Source organism: Desmodus rotundus, chromosome 3, assembly GCF_022682495.2.
Source record: "Desmodus rotundus isolate HL8 chromosome 3, HLdesRot8A.1, whole genome shotgun sequence".
In the NCBI taxonomy this organism is placed as follows: domain Eukaryota; kingdom Metazoa; phylum Chordata; class Mammalia; order Chiroptera; family Phyllostomidae; genus Desmodus; species Desmodus rotundus.
In genome coordinates, this window is record NC_071389.1 from 93,485,365 (window position 1) to 93,497,945 (window position 12,581).

Below are 12,581 nucleotides of genomic sequence, written 5' to 3' on the forward strand. Positions count from 1 at the left end.
ACTTTAAAGGTCAACATTTGCTAAAATATATTTTTCCTTTTTTAAAAAAGTTTTATTAGGATAATTCATATGCCATAAAACTCACCCGTTTAATGTGTATAATTTAAAGATTTTAACATATTCAGAGTTGTTTAACCATCATTATAATCTAACTTTAGAACATTTTCATCACCCCTTAAATAAACTTTTGTAACACAGATTAAGATAAATAACAAAAAAAGTGGTTTGGGAATAAGATTATACACTTGTGAATACAGAAGACCTCTCCATACCACCGATGAGACAACTGACTTTTGGACTCCAAAGGAAATGGCTGTTCCTGGTGGACGATGCTCCTTTCTGTTTCATTACGGTGCCATCTGCACTGACACACCACTTTGGAGTTGCCCCTTCCCATAAGCACAGGCCCTGTCTGCCTATTTGAGAGTGCATACAATGTTTCATCAAAGCTACTGGATGACACTGGATATTTGATTCTTCAGGACTACACATTATTGATGGCTCTGGATGGCTGCCTACAACCATGGGCACTACGGTAATGAGCTATGAATGCAGCTGTAAGACTCTGGCCATGGGGCTGTCAGCTGGCCTGTGTGCATATGCATATGCTTGGAAGTGTCACACAAGCTCTCTCTGAGCACAGAATGACAGGGGCAGAGCTTTGTCCTGTGCTGCTCAAACCCGGGTCTGTCAAGCAGAAGCAGGGCATCACTTGGGAGCATGCTGAAAATGAGACTCCCAGGCCCACTACATACTTACACATCATAACCTGCACTTTTAATAAGAACCGTAGAAGATCGTGTGCACTGTACATGGGAACCCTGGACAGCCTCCAGAGAATGACCGCATCCCTCCCCCACTACAGATGTTAATGCATTTCTAAGCTAGAAAACAATTCACAACCACCTGCCATCACAATTGCAACAAGTCAGCATTAATAAAATCAATGGGACGATTACAGTTTAGAATTCAAATAAAAAAAATCTAGAGGAAAATGTGCTGACCACCATTATCTCAGGACATCAGATTTTGGGGGAATTTTTCACTCTAACATATTACTATCATGCTTGGGTTTTTATTTTTATTTTATTTTATTGATGAGATTGAGGGGGAGCATAAATTTGTTTTTCCACTTATTTATGCATTCATTGGTTGATTCTTACATGTGACCTGACTGGAGATCAAACCCGTAGCCTTGGTATATTGGGATGATGCTCTAACCAACTGAGCTACCCAGTCGGCGCTCATATTTGGATTTGTAAACTTAAATAGCCAACCATGTTCTTTTCCTTTCTCTCTCAGCATGTCCCTTGGCCCCTGGACTCTTGTCACCTGTCTCCCTTTACCCCCCCCATCTCCAACACCACTTGATTTAGCTGGCCTTCTGAAGAAGCAAATGTGATCTTCACACAGTGGGAATACTGCTACAGAAACACACAACAGATCCTTCTCCTTTGCTATTAAATGTTCCCTGCCTAGCTGGGAGGAAGACCCCACCCATCACTGGGTTGACTTCACTGAGGTAGCAGATGGGTTCCTATAAGATGCAGTCCTAAAGGGCAAAGTGACAGCCACATGCTTCCTTAAGAAAGAAAATTAGCACTCTATACCGACACAGAAGATAGACAAGGGTCACCAGTCCCAAGATGTGGGAAATACCAGAATGGGTACGGGAAATAAGCCAGTCAAGCAAAGTAAAGCAGAGTTTCCTCTCAATAAAATTTAAAAAATATATTGAAAGCATTAGAAATTAACATTATCAACACAAGTGCTCAAGAAAAACATACATTTGGCTGGAAAGAACTTCTTTGGTAATGCTTTTCCGTAACTCAAGGCACCTGCTGCACTGATTTGTGGACTCAAAAGGATGGACATGCAGATGAGAAGAGGCAGGGAAGAGGAGAAAGAAGGTCTCTGTTTTAAAGAGATCCAATTCCCTCTGCTTTGACATTGAATCCCAAGTCATGTCTGAGCCATTTGCAAAACAACTTTTGCCTCCCCATTTGAGAATCTGCTGAGTGATGGGCAAGAGATTGCAATCTGTTTTGCATACTCCCCACTGCAAAATTTAATGACTTTTAGAGTTACAAATTACTATGCGTTAAAATAACTTCTAGTTACAAATTAGCTGTTAGTAGTTTCAACCTTTAAGTGGATACATTTCCAACCAGGGCTGAGGGCCAAAATGGGGCCATTCCTACCTGTTTCCTTCTCTATCAAATCTTGGCTCAGACATTTATTGGCCCTGAACTTGAACAAAATTTTCTGTGCTTCACTCTTCTCACCTGTAAATTGGAAAAATGGTAAGAGTACCACCTCAAAGGATTGCTAGAAGTACTAAATGATACAAAATGCTTAGAACAGTGCCTGGATGGCATGGAGTTAAATGTTATTATTGTCATCGTTATTATTACCATCATGATCAGATTAAGTCCCAAGGTTGTGGTATGGGCCTCAATCTCCACGACATCTGAATGTTTCCAAATATAGGCTTACTTCTTTTCTGCGAAAAGACATCTGATTCCCAGTTCTCACTGCACCATCTGAAGCTCAAACACTCAACTTCCAGCTTTCCTAGGCTAAGCTAACAGCAGACTACCACAGATCAATATTCAGTACCTCACCATCTCAGCGTCATCGAAACAACCGGGGAACCACAGCTGTTCTCACTGAACAAAGTTCTGAGACCTCAGACATGTACATCACCTGCACACAGTGCCCGAATTTGTTTCCCACTTTTCTAGATTTTTGAGGACATCTTCAAAGTATGAGGGTTTCCTGTGTCTGCTGACATCCACTTTTGCACTTGCTAAGTAGTGAGGAAGCAGCTAACCCCACCCTCTTGGCTTAGGGGGGAATTGATCTTTGAGTTTCTACTCCCTGCCTTCCTTCTTTGTATCTGGACAGAGCCAGTTACCAGTCATAAGCATCTCAAAAGAGAGGTTCTCATCAAAGACAGGGATCCAGAAGCTGGGTTTGTCTGTGGGTTTCTTTCTAGGTGGAAAAAATTACCAGGTGTTGGGAAACTGTGATTCATTGCAAAGTTAAAAAGAAGAAACAGGAAGTTGCATAGTGACATGTAAAGGATTCCACTGGAAGGAAGGAAGGGATAAAGGAAGGGAGGGAGGGAGGAAAGGAGGAAGGAAAATGGAATGAAGGGGAGGAAGGAGATGGAACAGAAGACCACCTGACAGCTGGATGGAGGAGACCATGGCCACTAGAACCAAGGTGTGAGAACTGCCAATCCACAGTCTGAAAAATAAAGATCTCTCCAAGAGTAAAAAGAAAAAAAATCCACTATTTTTTCTTTACATATTTCAATATTGGTGGTTGTGTTACAGTAGGCATGTATTATTTATTAATTTAAAAAGAGAAGAAAATGGCTAAATGAGACATCATGCACAGATGACAGCTGGATTCACTCTCTGGGAGAATTCTTGATCCTTTCACTTTGGGTTTCCACACCTGCTATCTGACTAATGCTGCTCAGTGCCTACTGTACACCTGTCATGGAATGGGTGTTTTATGAGCATCTATCTCCTTTCTACAACAGCCCAAAGCAGGTGTATGGTTCCCATTTCACAGACAGGGAAGGTTGGAGGGTCTGAGCCTGCCTTAACTACAGTGTACCAAGTATGAAGTGGGTGCTTCAGCTGCCCTTTCTGGCTCAGTCCTCAGGACAGCTCCAGGGCTGATGTTCTCATCCCCTCACATAGAGGTTGCTTAAAGTACCGAGGGCAAACATTTGGCTTGTGGGCTATGGGGTAACTGAATTCTAAGACCAGCATCCCCACAGCTTCTTCCCACTCCCCTGTTCTGTGCCTGACCTTCCCCCCCCCCACTCCCCAGCACTGACTCTGAACCACTGAGGACCAGGACGCTATCTACATCAGACTCCCAGCACAGTGCCCTACACGCTGGGAGGTTGCAACAAGTTTGTGAAACAAATGAGTTAATTCACAGGCAACCATATAAGACACACTTCCTTGCAGCTTCTTGTGTAGTAAATGCACTCTAATTCCGTTGTTTGAGATAAGCCTCATACTCGGAAATTGTTTAAGAAATGCTTGGTGAATTAATATGTGAATAAAATATAACCACATACTAATGTCAGGATAACTGAAGACAATGACAAAACATCAACTGTCTGAACAAAGACAAGTGTGGGTGGGTTGCTGTAGAACCCTCTAATGGGTGAAATCCACAAAGCAAGAACCTAGAACTGTGAAGGATTCCCACGTCACCTGATATTTAGAAAACAGGTACAGATTTTTGTACAAAGAGTTTTAAATACTTCCTTAAAGTTGTGCATAATGCCCTTCTGTAAGAAAATAACCTTTTATGTGTGAGGATAAAACTTTCCCCAAGTGTTGGCAGAAGTATTTAATTTGGTTGATATTTATTACAATTTTTTTTATTTTATTGTAATTCAATTACAGCTGTCCCAGTTCCCCACCCCCCCCATGTTCTCTCCTGTCCCACCCACCCCCCTCTCCCACAGTCATTCCCCACCCTGTTGTCCATGTTCCTGGGTCCCTTATGTGTTCCTTAACTAGAATCTTCCCCTTTCCCCGTTATCCCCCTCCCCCCTCCCCCCTGGTCAGTTTGTTTCTTATTTTCATGTCTCTGGATCTATTTTACTCATTTGTTTTGTTCATTAGTTTCCTGTTACAGGTGAGATTATATGGTATTTGCCTTTCACCACCTGGCTTATTTCACTTAGAATAGTCTCCAGTTCCATCTATGCTGTTTCAAAGGGAACAAGTTCCTTCTTTCTGCTGTGTAGTATTCCATTGTGTAAATGTACCAAAATTCACCCCATTGTGTAATTTTTTAAAGGTTTTTGATGTACAGTTGTTTCCATTCCCCCCACCACCACCACAGCCATCCCCACTTCCCACCCTTGATACTACTCTCCGTTTGGTTTTGTCCATGTGTCCTGCATACATGTTCCTGAAAACCATTCCCCCTTTCCCCCCGAGTGTCCCCTCCCACCTCCCCTCTGGCTACTGTCAATTTGTTCTTAATTTCACTGTCTCTGGTTATATTTTACTTGCTTGTTTGTTTTGTTGATTAGGTTCAACTTATATGTGAGATCATGTGGTATTTGTTGTTTACCACCTGGCTTATTTCACTTAGCATAATGCTCTCCAGTTCCATCCATGCTGTTGCAAAGGGTAGGAGCTCCTTCTTTCTTTCTGCTGTGTCGTATTCCATTGTGTAAATGTACCACAGTTTTTTGATCCACTCATTTACTGATGGGCACTTAGGCTGTTTTCAGGACCCGACTATTGTAAATAACACTGCTATGAACATTGAGGGGCAACGGTTCTACTGAATGGGTGTTTCAGGACTCTGAGGGTATAATCTGCAGTGAAATCACTGGATCAAAAGGCAGTTCCATTTTTAGTTTTTTGAGGTAATTCCATACTGTTTTCCACAGTGGCTGCACCAGTCTGCATTCCCACCAACAGTGCACTACGGTTCCCTTCTCTCCACATCCTCGCCAGTACTTGTTGTTTGTTGATTTGTTAATGATGGCCATTCTGACCTGTGTGAGGAGGTATCGCATTATGGTTTTAATTTGCAACTCTCTGACAGCTAGTGACATTGACCATTCTTTCATATGTCTATGGGCACTCTGTATGTCCTCCTCAGAGAAGCGTCTCTTCAGGTCCTTTGCCCATTTTAAATTGGATTTTTTATCTTCCTGGTGTTGAGTCCTATGAGTTCTTTATATATTTTGGAGATTAAACCTTTGTCCTAAGTATCATTGGCAAATATGTTTTCTCATATGGTTGGTTCCCTTTTAATCTTTCTGATGTTTTCTTTAGCATGCAGAAGCTTTTTAATTTGATATACTCCCATTTGTTTATTCTTTCCTTTAAATCCCTTGCCCTAGGAGATATAATGGTGAAATGTTGCTGTGGGGGGTGTCTGAAAACTTTTTGCCTGATTTCCTCTAGGACTTCTATGGTGTCATGACTTATATTGAAGTTTTTTATCCATCTTGAGTTTATTCTGGTGTAAGTTGATGGTCTAGTTTATTTATTTTTGCACATACCTGTCCATATCACCCAACATCAATAATAGAAGAGGCTATGTTTACTCCATTTTATGCTCCTACACTCTTTGTTTAATATTGACCATGGAGACATGGGTTTATTTCTCTGCTCTCTATTCTATCCCATTGATCTATGTGCCTGTTTTTATGCTGATACCAGACTATTTTGATTACAGTGGCCTTGTAATATAGTTTGATATCAAGTATTGTGATCCCTTTTACTTTGTTCTCCTTTCTGAAGATTGCTGAGGGTATTTGGGATCGTTTCTGGTTCTATATAAATTTTTGAAATGTTTGTTCTATATCTGTGAAACATGTCATTGGTATTTTAATAGGGATTGCATTGAATCTATAAATTGCTTTGGGTAGTATGGACATTTTGATTATGTTAATTCTTCCAATCCATGAACACGGTATATTCTTCCATTTATTTGTATCTTCCTTCACTTATTTCTTTAGTGTTATGTAGTTTTCTGAGTATAGGTCTTTTACCTCCTTGGTTAGGTTTATTCCTAGGTACTTTATTTTTATTGTTGCTGTGGTAAATGGAATTTTTTTTCCCAATTTCTGTTTCTGATATTTCATTCTTTGTGTCCAAAAGGGCCTTCAATTTCTGAATATGGACTTTGTATCCCACTGTTTTGCCAAATGTACTTATTAGATGGAGTAGTTTTTTGGTGGAGCCTATAGGGTTTTCTATATATACTATCATGTCATCTGCAAACAGTGACAGCTGTATTTCCTCCTTTCCAATCTAAATGCCTTTTACTTCTTTTTCTTGTCTGAAAAAGAAGACAAGAAATCACTGTGGCTAGAACTTCCAGTACTATGTTGAATAGAAGTGGTGAAAGTGGATACCCTTGCCTTATTCCTGATCTTAGTGGCAAAGCTTTTAGTTTTTGCTTGTTGAGTATGATGTTGGCTGCAGGTTTCTCATATATGGCCTTTATTATGTTTAGGTATGCTCATTCTATTCTCACTTTGCTGAATATTTTTCATCATAACTGGGTGCTATACTTTATCAATGCTTTTAGAGCATTTATCGATATAATCATGTGATTTTTCACTTTCGTTTTGTTTATGTGGTGTATTATGTTTATTGATTGGCAAATTTTGTACCATGCTTGCATTCCTGGGATGAATCCCACTTGATCATGGTGGATGATCTTTTTAATGCACTACTGGATCTGGGATGCAAATATTTTGTTAAGGATTTTAGCATCTATGTTCATCAGCGGTATTGGCCTGTAGTTTTCTTTCTTTGTTGTGTCTTTAGTGGATTCATAAAAAGAGTTTAGGAGTCCTCCCTCTTCTTGAATATTTTGGAATAGTTTGAGAAGGATAGGAGTTAGCTCTTCCCTAAATGTTCGGGAAAATTCACCTGAGAAGCCATCTGGTCTAGGGCTTTTGTATGCTGGGAGTTTCTTGATTATGCCTCAATTTCACTCGCTGTTTTTAGTCAGTTTAAGCTTTCTGCTTCTTCCTGATTCAGTTTTGGAATGTTATTATGCTTCTAGAAAGTTATTCATTTCACCCAGGTTGTCTTGGCGTATTTTTTTTGTAGTAATTTCTGACAATCTCTTGTATTTCTGTGATATTGTTTGTAATTTCTCCTCATTTGTTTATTTGGGTCCACTGTTTTTTTCTTGACGAGTCTGGTTAAAGGCTTGTTGATTTTGTTTATCTCTTCAAAGAACCAGTTCCTGGATTTTTGATCCTTTGAAAAGTTCTTTTAGTCTCTATGTCATTTAATTCTGCTCTGATCTTGATATATCCTTTCTTCTACTTGCTCTGGGCTGTTCTTCTAGTATTTGTAGATGTAGGGTTAGGTTGTTGAAATGTTTCTATCTTTTTTAGGTAGGCCTGTATTGCTGCAAACTTCCCTCTCAGGACTTCCTTCACTGTGTCCCATAGGTTTTGGGCTGTTGTGTGTTCATTTTCCTATATTTCCAGAATCTTCTAAATTTTTCTTTGATCTCATGTTCACCCATTCATTGTTTAACAGCATGTTATTCAGTCTCCATGAATTTGAATTTTATGGAGTAATTTTTTCCTTGAGGTTGGTTTCTAGTTTCAAGCCAATGTGATCCAAAATGTTTGATATGATTTCAATTTTCTTGAATTTGCTGAGGCTTGTTTTGTGTCCTACCTTGTGGTCTATCTTTAAAACTGTTCCATGTGCATTTTAAAAGAATGTATTATTTTGCTTCTTTGGGGTGAAAAGTTCTGTATATACCAGTTACGTTCATTTGATCTAGAGTTATGATTCAGTGCCACAACATCCTTATTGATACTTTGTTTGTATAATCTTGACAGTTAGGTATTAAAGTTCCTTACTATAAGTGTGTTGCTCTCTAAATCTTTCTTGAAGTCCTCCATGATTTTCCTTATATATTTGAGTGCTCCCATATTGGGTGCATATATATTTACAATGGTTATATCTTCTTGATAGATTCTCTCCTTAAGTATGATGAAGTATGCTTCTCTGTCTCCTTTCAAGGCCTTTGTTTAGAAATCTATTTTGTCTGATACAAGTACTGCTATCCCAGCCATATTTTCATGTCCATTTGCTTGGAATATTTTCCCCCTCTTCACTTTAAGACTGTGTAGATCTCTTGTTCTGAGATGGGTCTATTGTAAACAGCCTATATGGGGGTTGTGTTTTCTTATCCATTCAGCTACCCTATGACATTTGATGGGAGCACTTAACTCATTTACATTTAAGGTTATTTACATGTACTTATTCATTGCCATTTTTTTCCCTTTGAATCTGTGTTCCTCTCTCTCTATTTCCTTCATTTTCTTAAATTATTCACTTTAGTATGTCTTTTTTTTAAATTTTTATTGTTATTCAATTACAGTTGTATGCCTTTTCTCCCCTTCCCTCCCCCCCACCCCAGCTGAACCCACCTCCCTCCCCCACCTCCAGCATCCCCCCCGATTTTGTCCATGTGTCCTTCATAATAGTTCCTGCAATCCCCTCTTCCCACTGTCCCCACCCCACTCCCCCCTGGCCACTGCTAGACTGTTCCCAACTTCAATGTCTCTGGTTGTATTTTGTTTGCTTTTTTCTTCTATTGATTATGTTCCAGTTAAGGGTGAGATCATATGGTATTTATCCCTCACCGCCTGGCTTATTTCACTTAGCATAATGCTCTCCAGTTCCATCCATGCTGTTGCAAAGGGTAGAAGCTCCTTCTTTCTCTCTGCTGCGTAGAATTCCATTGTGTAAATATACCATAGTTTTTGGATCCACTCGTTTGCTGATGGGCACTTAGGTTGCTTCCAGTACATGGCTATTGTAAATTGTGCTGCTATGAACATTGGGGTGCACAGGTTCTTTTGGATTGGTGTTTCAGGGTTCTTAAGGTATAATCCCAGCAGCAAAATTGCTGGGTCAAAGGGCAGTTCCATTTTTAGTTTTCTGAGGAAATTCCACACTGTTTTCCACAGTGGCCACACCAGTCTGCATTACCACGAAGAACGTACTAGGGTTCCCTTTTCTCCGCATCCTCTCCAACATTTCTTTATTGATTTGTTTATGTTGGCCACTCTGACTGGTGTGAGATGGTACCTCATTGTGGTTTTAATGTGCATTTCTCTGATGGCTAGTGATGCTGAGCATCTTTTCATATGTCTCTGGGCCCTCTGTATGTCTTCCTTGGAGAAGTGTCTGTTCAAGTCCTTTGCCCATTTTTAATTGGGTTGTTTGTCTTCCTGGAGTGGAGTCATGTGAGTTCTTTATATATTTTGGAGATCAGGCCCTTGTCTGAGGTATCACTGGCAAATATGTTTTCCCATACTGTTGGTTATCTTTTCATTTTAATGCTGTTTACTTTAGCCATGCAGAACCTTTTTTATTTTGATGAGGTTCCATTTGTTTATTCTTTCCTTTATGTCTGTTGCTCTAAGGGACATGTCTGTGAGGATGTTGCTGCGTGGAATGTCTGAGATTTTCCTGCCAATGTTTTCGTCTATGACTTTTATGGCGTTACAACTTATATTTCAGTCTTTTACTCACCTTGAATTTATTCTTGTATATGGTGTAAGTTGGTGATCAAGTTCCATTTTTTTGTATGTGGCTGTCCAGATCTCCCAATATCATTTGTTGAAGAGTCTATTTTTGCTCCATTTTATGCTCCTGCCTCCCTTGTCAAATATTGACCGTAAAGACTTGGGTTATTTCTGGGCTCTCTGTTCTGTCTCATTGGTCTATGTGCCTGTTTTTATGCCAGTACCGGGCTGTTTTGATTACAGTGGCCTTGTAATACAGTTTGATATCAGGTATTGTGATCCCTCCTGCTTTGTTCTTCTTTTTCAAAATTGCTACAGGTATTTGAGGTTGTTTATGGTTCCATATGAATTTCTGAAATGTTTGTTCTATATCTGTGAAATATGTCATGGGTACTTTAATAGGGATTGCATTGAATCTATAAATCGCTTTGGGTAGTATGGCCATTTTGATGATGTTAATTCTTCCAATCTATGAGCATGGTACATGCTTCCATTTGTTTGTGTCTTCCTTAATTTCTTTCTTCAGTGTCATGTAGTTTTCTGAGTACAGGTCTTTTACCTCCTGGGTTAGGTTTATTCCTAGGTACTTTATTTTTCTTGTTGCTATATAAATGGGATTTCTTTCCTGATTTCTGTTTCTGATATTTCATTCTTAGTGAACATAAACACCTTTGATTTCGGAATATTGTCTTTGTATCCCAGTCTTTTACAATATTCACTTTTACAATATTCACTTATTAGGTCAGGTAGTGTTTTGGTGAACTCTATATGATTTTCCATGTACACTATCATGTCATCTGCAAACAGTGACAGTTTTACTTCCTCCTTTCCAATTTGGATGCCTTTTATTTCTTTTTCTTGTCTGATTGTTGTGGTTATTACTTCCAATACTATGTTGAATAGGAGTGATGAGAGAGGGCATCCTTGTCTCGTTCCTGATCTTAGTTGGAAAGCTCTAAGTTTTTGTCCATTGAGTATGATGTTGGCTGTAGGTCTCTCATATATGACCTTTATTATGTTGTGGAATGCTCCCTCTATCCCCACTTTGCTCAGTGATTTTGTCATAAATGTGTGATGTACCTTATCAAAATTTTTTCCACATCTATTGATATGATCATGTGATTTTTGTCTTTCATTTTGTTTATGTGGTGTATTATATTTATTGATTTGCGAATATTGTACCATCCTTGCATCCCTGGGATGCATCCTACTTGGTCATGGTGTATGATCTTTTTAATGTATTGCTGGATGCGGTTTGTCAACATTTTGTTGAGGATTTTAGGATCTATGTTCATCAGCGATATTGGCCTGAAGTTTTCTTTCTTTGTTATGTCTTTATCTGCTTATGGGATTAGGATGATGTTGGCTTCATAAAATGAGTTTGGGAGTCTTCCATCTTCTTGAATTTTTTGAAGTAATCTGTGGAGGATGGGGGTTAGCTTTCCCTCAAATGCTCTGTAGAATTCTCCTGTGAAACCGTCTGGTCCAGGACTTTTTTATGTTGGAAGCTTTTTGATTACCGTTTCAATTTCATCAGGTGTTATTGGTCTGTTCAGGCTTTCTGCTTCTTCTTCATTGAGTTTTAGAAGGTTATATTTTTCTATAAATTTGTCCATTTCATCTTGGTTTTCACATTTCTTGGCATATAGTTGTTCATAGTAATTTCTTAGAATCCTTTGTATTTCAGTGGTATCAGTTGTAGTCTCTTTTTCATTTCTGATTGTGTTTATTTGGGTCCTCTCTCTTTTTTTCTTGATAAGCCTGCTTAATGACGTGCCGATTTTGTTTATCCTTTCAAAGAACCAGCTCCTGGATTTGTTGATCCTTACAATTGTTCTTTTAGTCTCTATGTTACTTAATTCTGCTCTGATCTTGGTTATTTCCTTCCTTCTACTTACTCTGGGTTGTCTTTGTTGTTGTTTCTCAAGTTCTTGTAGGTTTAGGGTTAGGTTGTTTATTTGAGGTGTTTGGGTTTTTTTTTTTTTAGGTAGGCTTGTATTGGTATGAACTTCCCTCTCAGGACTGCCTTTGCTGTGTCCCATAGGTTTTGGATTGATGTGAATTCATTTTTGTTTGTTTCCAGAAACTTTTTGATTTCTTCTCTAATCTCATTTTTCACCCATTCATTGTTTAATAGCATGACATTCAATCCCCATGTTTTTTAGTGTTTGGGGCTTTTTTCCTTGAGATTTGTTTCTAGTTCCCGTCCCTTATGGTCAGAGAAAATGTTTCACATGATTTCAATTTTCTTGAACTTGTTGAGGCTTGTTTTGTGTCCTTTCATGTGGTCTACCTTTGAAAATGTTCCATGTGAATTTGAAAAGAATGTGTATTTTCCTTCTCTGGGATTAAAGGCTCTATATATATCAGTTAAGGCCATTTCATCTAGGGCATTGTTCCATGCCACAATATCTTTGTTGATATTTTGTTTGGAAGATCTGTCCATCTTTGATAGTGGGGTGTTAATATTCCCCTACTATAATTGTGTTGCTGTCAACATCTT

The 12,581-nt window shown here is 39.0% G+C and overlaps 1 protein-coding gene across 5 annotated transcripts in view; it reads right to left on the reverse strand.

The window, feature by feature from the left end:
* DUSP22 (dual specificity phosphatase 22) overlaps nt 1-12,581 on the reverse strand; it is a 65,354-nt gene that overhangs the window by 37,678 nt on the left and 15,095 nt on the right. For 3 of the 5 annotated variants that reach the window (XM_071220977.1, XM_053920461.2, XM_024552334.4), the window contains exon 3: nt 2,202-2,285. The exons of the other annotated variants lie outside the window; for them this stretch is intronic. In XM_071220977.1, coding sequence (XP_071077078.1) covers nt 2,202-2,285 — 84 coding nt within the window. The remainder of the gene's footprint in view (nt 1-2,201; nt 2,286-12,581) is intronic. 5 annotated transcript variants of the gene reach the window in all.